The 20,480-nt window shown below is 48.4% G+C and overlaps 2 protein-coding genes across 2 annotated transcripts in view; both read right to left on the reverse strand.

Moving 5' to 3' along the window:
* Nucleotides 1-519: 519 nt before the first annotated feature.
* LOC140733156 (uncharacterized) lies at nt 520-1,692 on the reverse strand (the record flags this gene model as incomplete). Its single annotated transcript, XM_073056089.1, has 1 exon — nt 520-1,692. A coding segment is annotated over one exon (978 nt), but the record flags the coding sequence as incomplete, so codon positions are not given.
* Nucleotides 1,563-20,480, reverse strand: part of gsk3ab (glycogen synthase kinase 3 alpha b) — a 66,661-nt gene continuing 47,743 nt past the window's right edge. The window contains exons 7-10 of the mRNA XM_073056077.1: nt 19,688-19,785; nt 17,761-17,856; nt 16,628-16,814; nt 1,563-1,763 (exon numbers count right to left, since the gene is read on the reverse strand). Coding sequence (XP_072912178.1) covers nt 1,705-1,763; nt 16,628-16,814; nt 17,761-17,856; nt 19,688-19,785 — 440 coding nt within the window. The 3' untranslated portion in view covers nt 1,563-1,704. The remainder of the gene's footprint in view (nt 1,764-16,627; nt 16,815-17,760; nt 17,857-19,687; nt 19,786-20,480) is intronic.

Here is a 20,480-nt window from a genome sequence, read left to right on the forward strand (position 1 = left end):
CTAAATTAACCATTTGGATAAGAACACAGGTGACATGATTGGCAAGTCTGTGAACGACACCAAAAGTTGACAGTGAAAAGAGTTACAATGGGAGATAATGGCAATTGGGAAAGTGAGCAGATGGAACTGAACTGAGGCGCGTACAAAACAATGGATTTTGTGAAATTAAACCAGGGCAGGACTGGCACAGTAAATTGGAGGGCCTTGGGAAGTGTTGCTGGTACTGTTTTCCCTGAGGAGGCTGAGAAGTGACCTTGTAGAAGATTATAAGATCATGAGGGCCATAGATAAGGTGGATTGTCAGGTAGGGGAGAGGGCAAAGATTTAAAGCAGACCTGAGGGGGCAAGATGTGCCACCCAGAATGAGGTGGGATATAGAATGGGGGTTGTCAGAAAAGGGTTACAGGGATATAGACCAAACATGAGCAAATGGAACAAGCTCAGGAATGCACCTTGGACAGTATGGACAAGTGGGCTGAAGGGTCTGTTACCATGCCTTATAACTTGATGACAACAAGCTTTAAAAAAAAAACTCCATTTTGGATTTAATTAAAATGTTAGACAAATAAAACAAGAGACGAAGGGGATGGCAGACCAACAATGTACCCGCCTACACTGTACAATGCCCCAGGGAGCAGATGCACGCAGGAGACGCCAGCCCGAGCAGATGGCACCAGATAAGACTGAGCCTTGCCCTCCGTCCAGACGCGGTGGTTAACGATGGTGCAGCAGCCAGCAGACGGCAGACGGAGCAAGGGGTGGGGTTGGGAACAGAGGAACCAAAGGGGAGGGGTTAGGCAGAAGAGGGAAGCAAGGGGGGGGGAGGGGAGGCTGAGAAAAGGCAATGTAAATCAGAGGGAAGGTGTCAGAGAGTGAGGGAGGGAAACTGGGAACAGCAAAAGATGGGGTTTTGGGGAACAAGGAAAGGAAAGTACAGGGAGGGTAGTGTGGAGAGAGCAAATGAGTAAGGGCAAGGAGGTAGGGGAGGGGGAAGGGGAGGGAGAGGGGGAGGGGGAGAGGGAAGGGGAAAGAGAGAGGGGAAGGAGAGGGAGAGAGAGGGGGTAAGGGGAGGGAGAGAGAGGGGGTAAGGGGAGGGAGAGAGAGGGGGTAAGGGGAGGGAGAGAGAGGGGGAAGGGGAGGGAGAGAGAGGGGGAAAGGGGAGGGAGAGAGAGGGGAAGGGAGGGAGAGAGGGGGAAGTGGAATGAGAAAGGGGAGGGAGAGAGGAGGGAAGGGAGGGAGAGAGGGAGGGAGAGGGGAAGGGGAGGGAGAGAGAGGGGGAAGGGGAGGGAGAGAGAGGGGGAAGGGGAGGGAGAGAGAGGGGGAAAGGGAGGGAGAGAGAGGGGGAAGGGGAGGAGAGGGGGAAGGGGAGGGAGAGAGAGCGATGGGGTGGGGAGAGGGAGGGTGATAGGGGTGAAAGAGGCAGGTAGGAGGGGTGAGGAGAGGGGGTAGGGAGAGGAAAAGGGGTGAGAGGTGAGTGGGATTGAGAGGAGAGAAGGGGTTTGATGTAGAGTGGGTCAGAGTACCAGGAGGAAGGGTGTGTGGAGTTTGGGAAGGGAGGGGTACCTGAGCTGAACTGTGGGACTGTGGGATAGGGATAGGAGTAGGAGGAATGAGGATGGAGATAGGGTTGGGGATGATAAGGTGGGTCAGGGATAGGGCTAAGAGGGGTGGGGAAGGGTGTGCACTGCACTGCTAGTCCTCGGTTTAGATGGCAAACGATGTGCTGGTGGACGCTTGGTTCGAGTCCGACGAAGATGATTCTCCTGAGGAGGGAAACGAATCGGTGATAATGAACTAGTTCATCTGCTTGAGGGAACCCTCTCCTCCTCCATCCCTAAAGCTCATGACCCACCACCAGTCACCTTTCCCTGTTACCCTCCTACAGTGCCCTTACCCTACTGATGCTTCGCCCAGGGAGTAAGTGCAGGTTGAAGATCCAGACTGCAGACATCTACGGGCACAGTCTGAGCAGTGGCAATCAAAAACGGACAACAGCACACACCCAAGCCTAACCTTTTGACAGAAGGAGTGTCATCGATACAGCATGAAAGTGTTTAGTCCCAGGACACTGCCTCCAGAACCTTCCACAGACATGTACTGGGGCAAGGGTGACTGCCTTCCAAATGCGATGACCTCTGTGTGAGGTGAGAATTCTCCCCGCATCACACAGCATAGAAACCAACTTCCCCACCATCGAGGACATCTTCAAAAGGTGGCACTTCAAGAAGGCAGAATCCATCACTAAGGACCCTCACGATCCAGGACATGCTCTCTTCTCTTTACTAACACTGGGAGGGGGAACAGAACAGAAGCCTGTAGACCCACACTCATCTTTTCAGGCAAAACATTTTCCTCTCCAGCATCACATTTTTGAACGGTCCATGCACTGACAAACACTGCCTGACTATCTTGCTCTTGTTTGCACTACTTATCCACTTTTTCGTTCATTTCTTTCTTTCTTATTGTAACATAGTTATTTTCTAATGTATTACACTGTACTGTAGTTTAGCTGTTAGCATAATGCTTTACACTGCCAGCAATCCAGGTTTAATTACATGTCTTTAAGGAGTCTGTATGTTCTTCCCATGACCTTGTGAGTTTCTTCTGGGTGCTCTGCTTTCCTCACGCATTCCAAAGATGAACAGGTTAGGGTTAGTAAGATGTGGGCGTGCTATGTTGGTGATATTTGCAGGTTGTCCTTAGCATATCCTGTACTGAGTGGGTCATTGATGCAAATGACGCATTTCACTGTATTTTTCGATTGTCATGTGACAAAGCTAACCTTTTATCTTCAAATTTCACGACATATGTCATATACATCTTATTCTGATTCTCACTAACTTGTCTATCGAATCCTATCCTCAGTTGCTCTGTAACCTCCTGTGTCTCGATGATTCGTGTGCTGATACAGGTAGTCCTTCAGTGCTGAAGGAGTCCCTTCTTCCTTCAGTCCGCTGCAACTCAGTCGGACATCAGCCAGCACCTGGTCCCTTGCCCAGATTCCAGTGCTCTAAATCAGACATGGCCATTTCTGCTTCTACCACTCCCTCCAGCAAAACATTCCAAACCTCCTTTAGGCAAAAAGAGGCAACTCAAATCCACTCTAGACCACCTTCTCCTACACCTCCACCCTCTGGGCCATGATGTCACTGATACAAGGGTAAACCCTTGTACAGGAAGGCAGATTATTATCTGAACGGTGTAGAGTTGGGTAAGGGAGAAATACAAAGAGATCTCGGAGTCCTTGTTCATCAGTCACTGAAGGTGAACGAGCAAGTGCAGCAGGCAGTGAAGAAGGCTAATGGAATGTTGGCCTTTATTACAAAGGGAATTGAGTACAAGAGCAAGGAAATCCTCTTGCATTTGTACAGAGCCCTGGTGAGACCACACCTGGAATATTGTGTACAGTTTTGGTCTCCAGGGTTAAGGAAGGACATCCTGGCTGTAGAGGAAGTGCAGCGTAGATTCACGAGGTTAATTCCTGGGATGTCTGGACTGTCTTATGCAGAGAGGTTAGAGAGACTGGGCTTGTACACGCTGGAATTAAGGAGATTGAGAGGGGATCTGATTGAAACATATAAGATTATTAAGGGATTGGACAAGATAGGGGCAGGAAATATGTTCCAGATGCTGAGAGAGTCCAGTACCAGAGGGCGTGGTTTGAGAATAAGGGGTAGGTCATTTAGGACAGAGTTAAGGAAAAACTTCTTCTCCCAGAGAGTTGTGGGGGTCTGGAATGCACTGCCTCGGAAGGTAGTGGAGGCCAATTCTCTGGATGCTTTCAAGAAGGAGCTAGATAGGTATCTTATGGATAGGGGAATCAAGGGATATGGGGACAAGGCAGGAACCGGGTATTGATAGTAATTGATCAGCCATGATCTCAAAATGGCGGTGCAGGCTCGAAGGGCCGAATGGTCTACTTCTGCACCTATTGTCTATTGTCTATATTGGGAAAGCATTCTTCCTATTTATACTCCCAATGATCCTTTTAGGTTCCCATCCCACCTCCAGTCTCTCCTGCTCTAGGGAGGACAGACCCAGCCTCTCCAACCTCTTCTTGTAACTGCTGGAGGAACTTTAAGGGCTCAGCAGTGAAAAGCGTGAGAAGCCTCAAGTTCCTGTGCATTAACATGTCCAAGGGCCCAACATATCGATGCATCAACAAAAGAAGCGACATCCGATTGGGAACTTGAGATATGGAATGTCTAGCAAATTTCTACAGGTGCACCGAGAGAGCATTCTGACCGATGGCATCACTGTCTGACGTGCACAGGATCAAAAGAGGACTGTGGACTCAGCCAGCTCCATCATGGTACTGAGTACCGAAGGCATTGTTAAAAGATGATGCTCAAGAAAGCAACATCCACCATTAAGGATCCTCACCAACTGCTACATGCCCTCCTCTCAGGGAGGAGGTACAGGAGCAAAAACACACACTCAATGATGTAGGATTTAGGAACTGCTTCTTCCCCTCCACCATCAAATTTCTGGACAGTCCATGAACCTCTGAACACTAACCCATTATTCCTTTTTAGCGCTATTTATTTAATTTTTGTAATTCAGCTGCCACAGAACAACACACTTCACCAAAAATGTCAGTGATAATAAACCTGGTTCTGATCTCAGCACGTCAAGCAACATCTTAGAAATTGTTGCAACACACACAAAATGCTGGAGGAACTCAGCAGGCCAGGCAGCATCTGTGGAAAAGGGTACAGTTGACATTTCGGGTTGTGACTCTTCATCAGGGCTCAGCCCAAAATGTGGCCTGTTTTCCACAGATGCTGCCTGGCCTGCAGAGTTTCTCCAGCATTTTGTGTGTGTTGCTTTAGATTTCCTGCAGATTTTTTTGTGTTTGTCTCAGGAATTGTTGATGCTATGAGTGCCAATGCAGGGTTTTAACCCAGAGGACTGAAGGTTCCTTCCCCAACAACTGCCGAGTTCCTTCAGCAGTTTGTCACTCCAGACACCAGCATTCACAGACCTGTGTCAATGTTCTGGGGAATCCTCTCTTTTCCCTCTCAAGTGCCATCACAATCTTCCAGAACTATACAATATTTTAGCTGTGTCCTCACCAATGTTTTACTAGGTCATTCCTGTCCTTATGCTGAATGCCTGGCTGATGAAGGCAAGAATCCCATTTGTTATGGGCCAAAACAATCAGCACTTAGTGGTCAGCTGAAACCAATCCCAGGCTGACTTTCACTGACTAGCCACTGAACCAATCAAGGACTCAGATGTTCTGAGGTAAACCACTTAAGTACTCGTACTGGGGAGTTTGAGTTGAGTTTTGAGACTGGTGTAGATTTTCTGAATAAAGGGTTATTTAGAATTCCAGCTTATTGTCTGGCTTCAGGTCTCATCAGTAGTTATAGGCGAGAGAACACAACAAATTGGCGACGAGGTAATGTATTATAATGATATTGTAGCGATGTGCTACACACAGCGCTGAAATAACGACACGCAGTCGGTAAGTCATTTCGAGACTAGCTGGTCTGGAGAGTGCGTCTGCCATGACGTTGTCCTTCCCTGAGACATGCTGGATGTCCGTCGTGTACTCGGGAGATGTAGGACAGATGTCACTGCTGGCGAGCCGACCAGGAATTGGACATCTTCGTGAACGCGAAGGTCAATGGTTTGTGGTCCGTGAACGCGGTGAACGGCCTGCCTTCTAAGAAGTACCTGAAATGCCGGATTGCCAGATACAGTGCCAACAGCTCCCGGTCGAAAGCACTGTACTTGAGTTCGGGCGGCCATAGGTGCTTGCTGAAGAACGCCAGGGGTTGCCAGCGCCCCTCGATGAGCTGCTCTAGCACCCCACCAACTGCTGTGTCGGATGCGTCCACCATGAGGGCGGTCGGAACGTCCGTTCTGGGGTGCACCTGCATTGCGGCATCTGCCAAGGCTTCCTTGGCTTTAACGAAAGCAGCCGCGGCCTCTTCATCCCAAGTAATGTCCTTGCCTTTACCCGACATCAGGGTGTACAAAGGACGCATGATACGGGCTGCTGAGGGGAGGAAGCGGTGGTAGAAGTTCACCAACGAACTCCTGCAGGCCTTTGACCGTGTTGGGCCGGGCAAAGTGGCGGATCGCGTCTACCTTGGCGGGCAGAGGTGTTGCCCCGTCTTTGGTAATCCTGTGGCCCAGGAAGTCGATGGTATCGAGGCCAAACTGGCATTTGGCCGGGTTGATTGTGAGGCCGAAATCACTCAGGTGGGAGTAGAGCTGGCGGAGGTGGGACAGATGCTCCTGGCGACTACTGCTGGCTATAAGGATGTCGTCCAAATAGATTAACACAAAGTCCAGGTCGCATCCCACCGCATCCATTAGCCGCTGGAACGTCTGTGCGGCATTCTGCACTGTGCGGCCGAACGGGATGATGAGTGCTGTTTTGGGGATGTCTTCAGGGTGCACTGGGATTTGATGGTATCCCCGGACGAGGTCTACTTTGGAAAAGATTTTTGCCCCGTGCAGGTTTGCTGCAAAGTCCTGTATGTGCGGCACGGGGTAGTGGTCTGGAGTTGTAGCCTCGTTCAGTCTGCGGTAGTTGCCACATGGTCTCCAGCCCCTGGCTGCTTTGGGCACCATGTGCAGTGGGGAGGCCCATGGGCTGTCGGACCTCTGTATGATCCCCAATTCCTCCATCCTCTTGAACTCCTCCTTCACCAGGCGGAGCTTTTCCAGGGGAAGCCTTCGTGCGCGGGCGTGGAGGGGTGGTCCCTGGGTCGGAATGTGGTGCTGTACCCTGTGTCTGGGCATGGCTGCCGTGAACTGCGGTGCCACAATCGATGGAAAGTCCGCCAGGATTCTGGTGAATTTGTTGTCTGACAGCGTGATGGAGTCCAGGTGTGGGGCCGGCAACTTGGCTTCATCCAGGGAGAACGTCTGGAAAGTCTCGGCATGTATCAGTCCTTTCCCTTGCAAGTCGACCAGCAGGCTGTGAGCTTGCAAGAAGTCCGCCCCCAGGAGTGGTTGGGCCACGGCGGCCAGTGTGAAGTCCCACGTGAACCGGTTGGCACCGAACAGCAGCTGCACTGCAGGTCCGTATCGTGCTGCCGTTTGTGGCCCTCAGGGTGGGTCCTGGCTTCCTGTTGCGGGTGTCGTACCCCGTCGGGGGCAAGACGCTGATATCCGCTCCGGTGTCGACCAAGAAGCGGCGTCCCGACTATTTGTCCCAGACATACAAGAGGCTGTCCTGGTGGCCAGTCGCCATAGTTATTAGCGGCAGCTGGCCCTGGCCCTTGCAGGGCGGGCGACAACGGCGGGCTTTTGTGCCCCACCGCTGGTGGTAGAAACACCACTGTTCGCTGGCCTCCTCACTCCTGCCTCTGTGTTGTGTGCACCCCCCTGCCGTGCCTGGTCTGGTCCGCTGTCGGGCGCGTGGCCTGGTAATCTGACCGACGGACGCACGCTCTCCCTCTTGGCTTTCCACAGCACGTCTGCCCAGGCCGCCACCTTCTGGGGGTCGCTGAAATCTGAGTCGGCCAGCAGCAGATGTATGTCCTCGGGCAGTTGCTCTAGGAACGCTTGCTCGAACATGAGGCAGGGCTTGTATCCGTCAGCCAGGGCCAGCATCTCATTCATCAATGCTGTCGGCAGTCTGTCTCCCAAACCGTCCAGGTGAAGCAGGCGGGTACCCCGCTCACACCGTGAGAGGCTAAAGGTCTCAATGAGCAGCGCTTTGAATGCTTCATATTTGCCTTCTTCCGGGGGTGACTGTATGAAATCCGCAACCTGGGTGGCCGTCTCCTGGTCAAGGGCGCTCACCACGTGGTAGTAACGCGCGGAATCAGAGGATATCTGCCGAATCTGGAACTGGGCTTCTGCTTGGCTAAACCACATGCGTGGTCGCAGCGTCCAGAAAGTCATCAGTTTTAGCAAAACTGCGTGAACAGATGAAGAGTCGGTCATCTTTGGTCCAAATCCTGTTTGGATCGTCGGGGTCACCAATGTAGCGATGTGCTACACACAGCACTGAAATAATGACACGCAGTCAGTAAGTCGTTTCAAGACTAGTTTATTCAAACTTCGCGGCGCCGGCATTTAATCCCTAGCGCCCGCCCTCTCTGGGCGGAAATAACATCAGAGGTGCATTACCAAAGTCTCTCCCCGCGCGCTGACTATCTGTGAGCCGGTTCGCCTGCGCAGAAAGTGGGTCGCCACAATATGGCAATTTTAGCAGAAGACTTGTGCACAATTCTACAAGAGCAACAAACTCAATTTGATGCGGCACAGCTGAAGTTAATTGAAACATTAACCAGCAGGTTGCCAGTGAGTCCAATGATGTTGGTGTCACCAACACTGAACAGACTCATGTGAGTCACAATCAAGAGAAAATCTCAGATGCTGGATATTACCGAGCCACATACACAAAGTGCTGGAGGAACTCAGCAGGCCAGGCAGCATCTAGGAAAAGAGTACAGTCGATGTTTCGGGCTGAACCCCTTTGGCAGGACTGGAGGAAAATAGTTGAGGAGTAGATTTAAAAACCGGGGTAAGGGAGAGATAAACACAAGGTGAATGGTGAAACCTAAAGGGGGAGGGGTGAAGTAAAGAGCTGGGAAGTTGATTGGTAAAAGAGACAGAAGGCCACGGAAGAAAGAAAAGGGTGGAGGAGGGAGGCAATGGCAAGGAGATAAGGGGATGGGAAACAGTGAAGGGGGTGGGGGGCATTACTGGAAGGTCTAGAAATCGATGTTCATGCCATCAGGTTGGAGGCTACCCAGACAGAGTATAAGGTGTTGTTCCTCCAACCTAAGTGTCACCTCATCACAATGGTAGAGGAAGCCATGGATAGACATATCGGAATGGGAATGGAAAATGGAATTAAAATGGGTGGCCACTGGGAGATCCATCTTTTATTAGCGGACAGAGCATTGGTGCTTGGTGAAGCGGTCTCCCAATCTCTGTCAGGTCTCACTAATATACAGGAGGCCACACCGGGAGCACCCAACAGACTCACAGGTGAAGTGTCGCCTCCCTTGAAAGGACTGTTTAGGGCTCTGAGTGGTAATGAGGGACAAGGTGTAGGAGCAAATATAGCACTTGGAGGGGCAGTGGGTGGGGAGGGAAAGATGTGTTTGGTGGTGGGATCCTGTTGGAAATGATGTAAGTTTTGGAGAATTATGTGCAGAATTCAGAGGCTGGTAGGTGACGAGGACAAGAGGACCCTATCCCAGGTAGGTTAGCGGGATGCTGGGGTAAGAGCAGACATGTGTGAAATGGAAGAGATGCAGTTGAGAGCAGCATTGATGGTGGAGGAAGGGAAGCTCCTTTCTATGAAAAGGAGGACATCTCCTTTGTTCTAAAACAAAAAAACCTCATCCTGGGAGCAGATGCTGCAGAGATGGAGGAATTGAGAGAAGGGGATGGAAGTTTTACAAGTAACTGGGTGGGAAGAGATATAGTTCAGGTAGCTGTGAGAATCCATGGGTTTATAATAGATATCAGTGGATAAGCTGTCTCCGGAGACAGAGAAAGTGAGATCGAGAAAGGGGAGGGAGGTGTCAAAAGTGGACCAGGTAAATTTGAGGGCAGGCTAGAAGTTGGAGGCAAAGAGGATGAAGTTGAGTTCAGCACGGGTGCAGGAAGCAGCACCAATGTAGTTGGCAATGTAGCAGAGGAAAAGTGTGGGAGTCACCAGTGTAGGCTTGGAACACAGACTGAGAATCAGTTGTTGTGTTCATTTCAAACTTACAGTTCAATACCACTTCAGAAGTTACATTTGAATCATGGTTCAAGTGCTATGAAGATATATTCTGGGTTGAGGTCACCAGTAAATACGTCTCCTGGACACTACGCAATTTGCTTCGAAAGTTAGGGACTGCTGAACATAAGTGCTATTTTAACTTCATTCTTCCTAAAAACCTGAGGGACCTAGCATCTAATGAAACTGTCCAACAGCTAACTAGCATTTTTGGAGAGCAGTCATCTCTCTTCAGTGTTCACTACTGTTGCCTAAAACTCATTAAACAAGATGCCAATGACTTTATCATATGCTGGTATCGTCAATCATGAATATAAGAAGTGCAAGCTACATAGTGTGACTGAGTCACAGTTCAAATATCTGACTGTTATTTGTGGATTTCAGGCGCCTGACAATGCAGGTATTCACAAATGGCTCCTGGCCAGACAAGAGCAAGACCCTAACATGACTCTACAAGCTGTCACTCAAGAACGTCAGCATTTGATCAACCTGAAACCTAATTCCAAACCTGGACGAACAGAACAAAGTCAATGCAGTGCCCAATGACCTAGACATTATCACACAGCTTGTTGAAACTGTGGTGCACGGCACTATACAGAAAAATTCCAATACAAGAAACACATTTGCAGCAAATGCCATTGCCATAGTCACAAAGAAGGCTTTTGCCATTCTCACTGTTCAAGGACAGTGGAACACAAGGATAAGAAGTTTCAAAAGCCATCAAAATCCACAAGGAATTTAATGGTCACATTCAAAGTGGACCTTGCTCCCAGGAGACGGTATGTTGGTCAATCTGTAACTTGACACGGCGTCAGACATCACCTTTATTTTCAGATGCAAGTGACGGGAACTTCGATTGCCACCAGTCAAACCAATTCCGCCTGCTGGACCCCTCCACGGATTAGTGAACTGCAGTGCATGGAGAAGCTAAACAGTAATCAAGCCAATGATGTGTTACCTAACAGACCAGCCAGATCTGAATCTCCTTGGAATGGACTGGATGGACAAGCTTGATCTCTGCAGCATCCCTCTGGATGAAGTCTGTACGAAGGGAGTGGCCATTCAAATCATGTCAGTCGACACCATGGCACCTTCAGTATGTGAGACCATTCAACAGCTGCCACAATACTATGCAACAGTGCTTCATGAAGGTTTAGGCTGCTGCACCAAACTGCAAGCAGAACTCCATCTCCCAGACACAAAGCCAGTCTTCTGTCCCAAAAGACCAGTTCCATGCGCAGCCTTACAAATCATGGAGCAAGAGCTAGATTGCCTGCAACAAGCTGGTGTGATCAAAGGTGTCAACTACTCCCATTGGGCAGCTCCTGTATTCATCAGGAAAGTCAACAGTACAGTGAGGTTCTGTACAGATTTCTGAACTGGTCTCAACGTGGCAGAGAAACACTGGTACCCATTACCAGCGATTTTGTAAAATTGAACGGCGGTTGCTACTCTGGAAAGTTGGACTTAGCTGAAGCCTACCTCCAAGTAAAAGGGGCAGAAAATTCACAGAACCTTCTCACCATTATAACACAGAAGGGGTTGTTTTCCTTCTTCTGTCAGTCTCCCTTCAGGGTGAAGGCAGCTTCTTCAATTTTCCAGCAGCTAATGGACGCCATGTTATGTGGTACTGATGGGGTTGCTGCTTATCTCAATGACATCTTCATGATGGATACAGATTTGGCACTGCCTGGAACAAGTTTTGAACTTGTAAGACTTTGTATTACAATTTCAGGTTGAAAAATGCAGCCCCATGATGTCTTCAGTCTGGGATTCAATCTGGGATTCAGCATAGATGAGCACGGTCGTCATCCAGATCTTGAAAACATCTCTACTATTTTGAAGATTCCTCCACTATCAGATGTTAGCAGTTTATGATCATTTTTGGGCATGGCCAGTGATTATTCAGCATTTCCCCCAGCAATGCACAGGCTGAGGGAACCACTGACTGTCCGGCTCAACAAAGGTGCTATGTGGAAATGGTCCACACAATGCTACGAAGCTTTTGATCAGGTGAAGAATATGCTGTTGTCCAACCTTCTCTTGACTCATTTCAAGCCAGTGCTGCCAATCGGCATTGCAATGCATGTGTCCAACTATGGGATGAGAGCTGTCATATCCCATATATTCCCTGATGGTTCTGAAAAAGTTTTCATGCAAGCAGCCAAACCACTGACTGCAGCAGTAAGGAACTATGGGGAAATTGAGAAGGAAGTCTTGGATTCAGTGAATAAATTCCACAAGGTGCTTTATTGCAGACACTTCACTCTCCTTACAAATCACTTGTCCATCTTTGAGTCTAAGAAAGGCATCCCGGTGTATACAGCCAATCCATGCTGCATGGACACCAAAGGCGGGCAAAATCATTAGCCCATGATTTTGAAATCAAATACACAGCAATCCTGAAACTAGGTTAGGCAGATGTCCTCTCCAGACTTACGAACCAGCAGGTTAATGAAAATGAAGATGCAGTCGTGGTTGCGATTTCAATTGATTGTGAAGTCCACCGGGTTGTTTTGGATACTGCTGAAGATCTTCCAGTCACAGTCCACAAAATCAGAGCAGAAACATCTGCAGATCCCCTTGTTCAGCATATCTCTAGATACCTCATTAACTGATGGCCAGTCAAGGCTGAGAAAGATGTTGTAACCCTTCTATCAACATCAGGCATCACTCTCAACTGTGGACTCCTGCCTAATGTTTGGAGAAAGAATAATAATTTTAAGAATACTTCAACCAAAAGTACTGAAACAGTTCCACCGTGGTCACCCAGGCATCAATCAAATGAAAACCCTGGCAAGAAACTCTGTAAAGATGAAGATATCACATCTATATGCAGGGAGTGTACTCAGTGTTCAATGGCAGCAAAGAATCCAAGTACAGCCCATCCACAACCATGGCCTCAGGCTACCAGACCTTGGAGTTGAGTACATATTGACTTCGCTGACCCAATCAATGAGTGTCCTGCCTTGTCCTGGTTGACACCCATTTCAAATGGCCAGAAGTATTAACTATGAAGTCAGCAATGATCGAGACAACCATTCAATAGCAGCCGCAGATCTTCAGTCACTTTGGAATTCCAGAAAAGTTCGCTTTGACAATGGTACTCAATTAAGTTCACAGCAGTTTGCAGCATTCTGCCAGTGGAAGTGGAATTATCCACACCCGTATCATCCACAATCAAAAGAGGGGAAAGAGCATCGTCTGAAGCACTCAACACATTTCTGCTGATACACTGAATTACACTATACCTCATCCAGGCCTCGATGGGAAATCTCCAACTGAAGTGCTTTTGAGAAGAAATCTACAGAGTTTTGGATGCGATGCTGCCACAGCATCCAACATCTAAGATAGCAGATGGTCAGGTGTACCAAGACAGCATGTTGACCTTGGTCGATGGGTGAAATCATTCAAGCCCGGAGCTGCAGTGTGGGCCAGACAGTATCATAATGGGCAAGCCTCCTTGGTACCAGATCAGGTTGTCAATCAAATAGGGAAAGTGTACTATGAAGTTATCACAGACAGACATCACTGACATTGCCACATCAACCAGTTGTGGCCACATGTCCCCAAAGGTTCAACAAGTTTGTTGGGTAAATCTTTAAACAGAGTTGAACCAATTCCTCCTGGAAGGTTCAAATTACCCCAACCAAACCTACCACCAGCACAAAGAAACATCAGAAGAAAGTGACAGCCTGCAACCACTAAGGAGGACTAATCGTCAGCGTAAACCAGTTGTTCCATTCCAAATTAACCCTCAACTCAAATCCTACAGGTAATCATCTTCAAGAGGGAGGTGTTAGGGCAAGCCAAAATAATCAGCACCTAGTGGTCAACTGAAACCAATCCCAGGCTGACTTCCACTGATTGGTCATTGTCTTAATCAAGGACTCAATTGTTCTGGGGTAAACCATTTAAATAGTTGTTCTGAAGAACATAAGTTTGAGCTTGAGTTGACTGGTGTGATTTTTCTGACAAAAAAGGGTTAACTTGAATTCCAGCTTGTTCTGTTATTGTCTGGCTTCTGGTCAATAGGAGTCCTCTGGTTGTAGGTGAGCAAACGCACCACCATTTGTTTTCTTTGCCACCCTGTGTGTCTCTGCTGCTGGAGTCTGGGACCGTTTGATGCCCCTGGACTTCTGGTTTTATAGTGCTCCTTCATGCCACACATGGGTCAAATGCTGCCTTGGCATCCAGGGGAGCCACTCACACCTCACTCCTGGAGCTAAGCTCTTGGCCCTCATTTGGACTGAGGCTGTGTTGAGTGGTCCTGATGAAATTAGACAGGGCATCAACGACGGGTTATTGATGTACGCCATTGGACAGCACTGTTGAGTGAGATGAATTGGTTGCAGACCTCGTCATCTGTAACTCCCTCTGCAAAAGGATCCTCGACTTCCTCATCGTCAGATCTCAGCGTGGATCAATAATACTATCTTCTTCTTGTTGACTATTAATAGGCACACTTGAAGGTTGCATAACTAGCCCCCTTCTCTACTTTGTTCTCCACATTTACAAACTCACTGACGGCATCTTAGGCCGTTGGCTGAATCACAGGCTGTAATGAGTCAGTGCGCAGGCACAACCACATCTCGCTCAATGAAACCCAAGAACTAATCAATGACTTCACAAAGGGTAATTCGGGAGACCACATGCCAGTTCTTCATGGTGGGTCAGGGATGGAGAAGGTCAGCAGCTTCAAATTGCCAGGCATTGACATGAGTCCTAGGAACAGCACGCCAATGCAAGAAGTGTCTCCACTTTCTAAGAAGCTCAAGGAGACTTGGCAAGCCATCAAACATGTCACAGTAGTATTGCGGTTAGCATGACACGATTGGAGCTTGAAGTTCAATTCCAGCGTCCTCTATAAGGAAGTGTGTACATTCTTCTCCTGTACGTGTGGGTTTCCTCCAGGTGCTCTGGATTCCTCCCACAGTCCAAAGGTCATTGAAAACTGTCCTGTGATTAGGCTAGGTTTAAGTAGGTGGGTTTCAGCGCATGATGGCTCAGTGGGCCGGAAGGGTTTGTTTCACGTAAATAAATGACCAAACTTTCACAGATGACCTGCTGAAAATATCCTGACTGGTTGCATCATGGCTCGGTATGAGAATTCCAGTGCACAGGATTACAAGAAGCTGCAGAGAGTAGTAGGCAAAGTCCAGTTGGTCATGGGACCATCCACTCCATCACCGACAAAATCTGCAGGAGGCACTATCTATCATCGAGGACGACACCATTCGATTCATGTCCTCCTCTCACAGCTACTATCGTGTAGCTACTAAGGTACAGAGGCCTGAAGTCCCACACCACCAGGTTCAGGAACTTACTTTCAACCATTCAGTTCTTGAACTGACCTGCACAAACTTAACCAGCACCTCAGCCCCAGTACATGTTGGATCACCCTCTGCACTGCTGTGGGCTTGTCTCAGATTGTGTCTTTTTTTACGCACAAAGGTCTTGTTTTGCAGTCTCTCATAGGACCCCCTCACATCTGGGACTTGCCCTCTTCTCATTACTACCGTCAAGGAGAAGGCACAGGAGCTGAGGAGCCAGACTCAATGATTCAGGAACAACTTCTTTTCCTCCACCATCAGATTCCTGAACGTCAGTATAATTTCAATGATACTACCTCATTATTCCGCACTTTTTAAAATCTTGTGACTTATACCAATTTTATGTCTTTGCACTGTACCGCCGCCGCAAATCAACAAATTTCATCTCACGTACGACAGGGATAATAAAACTGACTCTGATTCAATGTTGTATATAACGTATGTGCAGTTTATATCCTGTGAGCTGTTTGTAGTTACGTGCCTGCAATGCAGCTGCAAGCAAGTCTGTCACTGTACCTGTACCTCACTGCACTGGCGCACAAGACAATAAACATGTGCAAGTTATGAAAGGCATCGAAAATAGAAGTACAAATCCTGTCCCCATGACACAGTTCAGGGAAACTGGTAAGAGGAGAAGAGGAGCAATCTTTTCCCCTGGAGGGGTTGGAATCTGCAACGTGCTGCTGGAGGGGGTTGTGGAGGCAGAGACTCATAGTGTGTCTGGTATGGAACACTGGGAACAGGACAGTGCAAGGGGCTAAGCACCATGTGCTGGCAGATGGGTACTGGACACCTGACAGTTGCAGTCAACTAAAGGAAGCAGGGAGTGCCTCAGCACTGAAGGAGCATCCAGATACTACCGAACTGTAGTAGCATACGAACATGCACTCGAACGAGTCCGAGAAGGGGAATACTGGGGAATAGGGCTGAAGTATAGAGTAACTGCAGGATAGTGTGGGTGTGAAGAACCCATTTCTGGATAATGTGATTCTTTGGAGCACTGTATGTTTGAGAGCAGAGAGAGAAGGCGCATTCTTCTCCCAGTTGTGCATCGGTTGATGAGGGCAGGGGAGGAAGGTGAGGGGTTATGGCCTTGGCCTTAAAACGGCCAGTAGCCCTCCCAGTAACCAATGCCTCTGCCCTATACCTACCTCACCCAGTCCCAGAGAGCACCCTGTGCCTATCTCACCTAGTCCCAGTGACCCATATCTCTGCCCCCATGTGTAACTCTCCCAGTCCCAGTAACCTGTGTCTCCACCCCGTGACCATCTCACCTTATCCCAGTACCCACGTGTCTGCGGCCCTGCCTATGTCATCCAGTCCCAGTGTCAGACTGCCTGTCTCTGTCCATCTCAGCACACCAGCATCCTATGTCTCTGGAGGGGGGGTGGGGGGGTGGAAAAGTGGGAGCATCAGTTATTATGGAATGCTGGTGCACGTTCAATGGGCTGAATGGCCTAATTCTGCTTCTATGTGCTATGGACTAACCTGCCCCATACACCCTCCCTGTACACCCTCTCTCTGCAGCCAGATGACAAGTTTCATCTGATGATCCACCTCAATTCCTCCCCACCACGCCCGAACTTACCGGCTGGATTCAAGTTGTAGAGGGGCGGCAACTCGTGGCCGTTGGGTAGCCGGGTGCTGGGGTCTCGCAGCTCGTTGAAAAAGGGATGGGCGCAGGAATCCTGTGGGGAGAGGCGAAGGGCAGGTGTGTACTCCAGCAGGCGGCTGCAGAGCGCCACGGCATCCGAGGGGGTCCGCGACTTGAAGACCTGTGGTGGGGTGGGGAGTTGCCATAGAACATAAGAACATAAGAGATGGGAGCAGGAGTAGGCCAATCGGCCCCTCAAGCCTGCTCCGCCATTCAACAAGATCATGGCTGATCCATGATCCATACGCCATTACGTATACTTAAAGCGGAGGTTGGTAGGTTGTTGATTTGTAAGGAGAAAAGGCATCAACAGTGATTGAGCAGGAGAATAGGGTTGAGAGGGGTAATATGTCAGCCATCGTCAAATGGCAGGGCAGACTTGATTGACCAAATAGTCTGCTTCTGCTCCTATGTTGCCTGTCAGTCTCCCAGAACAAGGAACGGCCTCTTACTATAGTGAAGGGCTGCTTGGTAGGTCCCTCCCTGGATCTAACCAAGAATCTCCACCATCAGTCACCTGACTACCACAGACACAAGAGACGGCGGATACAGTATCTACAGGAGCCCAGTTGTGGAGGGGGAGGGATAGTCCACACTCAAAGTCACTTTCAGAGATACTTGGGAGTCCTGATGTAGTGTCTCCACCAACTCTCTGCCTCGACAGATACCCCCTGACCAGCAAAATCTCCCTGGTGCCAGTCCAGTTTAATTGCCCGAGTTTGGTGCAATTCCCCAGTCCCAATGCAGGGTTTGGAACTGAAACATCTGTAATTGCTTCCCAACCTGCTGAGATCCTCCAGCTGATTGGTTGTTGCTCCGGATTCCAGCATCTGCAACCTTTGTATCTTAATACCCCTGCTGCCTTACTCAGCCTGGCTCCTGTCTCCAAAACAAAATGAGTCACTGTATAATGGTGTCAGGAGCCAGTGAGGGGTGGGGATGATGTGGTAGGGTCAGGAGTGGGGAAGAGAGGTAGTGGGACTGATGGAGGCTCAGCACAGGGTTGAGTGAATTCAACGGTGAGTCTTCCCAACACTCGGAGCCCCGGATTCACAGCTGGTACTCACTTTCTGCCACGGATGTGCTTTGATCTGTGGGAATTTGAACTCTGTGTAGTTGGGATTCATTTCGCGGATCTGTTCCCGGGTAGGAGTGCCCAGTACCTGTGGGGAGAGAAAATTCAACTGTCACCAGCTCAGAGAAAAGGGAACTGACACACCAGTAAATTGGCAGGTGGGAAGGAGGTTTGCCGAGAGTCCCAGCCAAGAAGAGAATGGGGAGGAGCAGGCTCATGGCAGGTAACAGGAGTGTACCACATGTGGTTTTATACATTTTGGACATGAGGATTATTTAAATTACAAAACAGGACCAGGTCCTGAATTTCTGCTGACCATTTCCTGCACATTCCCATTGAAATACTCCACCCCCCAGATTCTACTCTTCACCCCCATACTATGGGGGTAATTTACAGCAGACATTCAACTCACCGATCCACACATTGTTGGGAAGTGGGAGGATTTGTATTCATTTTTGTGATTACAGCCCATTTGTTTGTTGCTTTAACAAGACAAGCACCCATTGGATTTTTATAACCAATTTAAACTGTCATGGGGTGAGCGGGGATTGGGAATTAATTGGACATCAGTGTGTCTGTTATAACTCAGTTGAGCTATTTGATGCTACCTGTGACAAGAATGTGAAATTGCATGCTACATAAAGTGTTACGTTTCATTTGATAAATCCTGGTTTAAGCCACTTCTCGGAAGTTCCTGTTTCAGTTTGAGTAGAAATGGTGCTTCATTTTTCTTTGTCCTGAAATTCATTTGAAATTCTTCTGTGCTGGATCATACTTTGACAGATTTTGTATGCAGACACATTGCCCTCATTTTGGGGTCAATGGCTTGTATAACTCTGAGTGTGAGAAAAACACAGAAAACCAAAATCTCCAAATATTTCTTAATGGACCCAATGGAGTTAGATTTAAGATTTAATAGTGTGTAATGTCATTTCCAGTACACACGTAAAGAAGAAAGAAATTATTATTTTTTTGGATCCAATGCAGCACAAATGAACACAATAAAATAAATAATAATAAAAAAAATACAACAAATATATAATATAGTTTATATACACAGATTGATTGTATGTCCATAAAGTGACGCTAGGCACATGAGTGTCTGTACATAAGGAGACTAACAGGAAATTAGATAAAGTAGTCGTGGTTGGGGATGAGAAAGGCTCAGTTAGTGGGTGGAGGTGTTGATCAGCCTTACTGCTTGTGGAGTCTGGTGATCCTAGTGTAGATGGTACATAGCCTCCCCATCTGATGGGAGTCCATGAGCAAGGTGGGTGTGATCCTTCATGTTGCTGGCCCTTTATAGAAACACACAGTTTTATTTTCTGAACCCATTATATTTCTTGTGCTTTGAATATGGTTTAAATATTAACTGTTTATATAATTATGACTTATTGGACACATGGCATTATTATTTTTTTTAAGAAAGAAAAGGGAATTGTGACTTTTGTATTAAATAAGTTAAATACTATTTAAAAGGAAGGAAAACACAGGATGGGGGGGTAACATACGGGATCATGGGGGGGGGGGGAACAAGTAAACTCCATGCACATACACACACCCACAGTGCCAGGAGTTGGGATGGAACCCACATCACTGGGAGGCACTGGTTCTACCTGCTGTACTGTGGTAGAAAGTAGGACCATGGGTTCACTTGTACAAGAAGGAAAGCCAACAGAGGAGGTGCTGATATGTGCTGAGGGAGAACAGCCTTCGGTGTGAGGGATGTAACGGGGACAGTGCCACTGTAACCTCACTGGAGCTGGTGTGATCTCCACAGCGGGAACACAGGGGGCTAGTCCAGGTCGAGGTGTGAACCCAACTCTCCACCTACAGCCACTCCACTCCATGCCCAACCCACACCCCACCGCCGTGACCTCCCCAACACAGCCAGCCACTGCGGTCACCTCTGCGCTCACCTTAATGATCTCCACCAGCTGGTCCACACCACTGTCCCCGGGGAATATGGGCTGTCCCAGCAGCAGCTCTGCCAGCACACAGCCAGCCGACCAGATATCTACAAGGAAGAGAATGTTGGCCGTCAGTGGGTCATTCAGAGTGAAGCGCCCTATCAGACACTCACAGGGTCAGACACAGAGTGAAGCACCCTATCAGACACTCACAGGGTCAGACACAGAGTGAAGCACCCTGCACACTGTCCCATCAGACACTCCTGAGGTTATACACAGAGTGAAGCTCTCTTTACGCTGCCCTGTCACAAACTCACAGTAGTACGGAAATCATAGCAGAAGCTTCTTTGGTTAAGAATTTACACACATTTAGAAAAGCAGGGACTTCATAGCACTACTTTGATATGTCTTACACACTTGATTCAGTCTTTTTGTGGAGTGATAAACATGACTGACCTTTATAAAGGTCTGTAGGTGTTGTCAACATGAACTTCGGTAAAGCATGGAACAAGGTTCCTCAAGGGAGGTGAATCCCAAAGATAAGACCCATGGTAACTTGGTAGACAGGATTAAAAATTAGCTCCACAGTAGAAAACAGAGAGCAGTGGCGGAGGGTGTTATTCTGACTGGAGGTCTGTGACCCGTGGTGTTCCACAGGGATCAGTCCTCTGACTTCTACTTGCGATGACAGAAATGACTTGGGCATAAATACAAGTGTACTGGTTGGTTAAGTTTCCAGCTAACACACAACTTGGTGGAATCAGCTGTGTGGTAAAAAAGGCATAACAGCACCTTTTTCACC

The sequence above is a fragment of the Hemitrygon akajei genome, chromosome 1 (genome assembly GCF_048418815.1).
Source record: "Hemitrygon akajei chromosome 1, sHemAka1.3, whole genome shotgun sequence".
Classification (NCBI taxonomy): Eukaryota; Metazoa; Chordata; class Chondrichthyes; order Myliobatiformes; family Dasyatidae; genus Hemitrygon; species Hemitrygon akajei.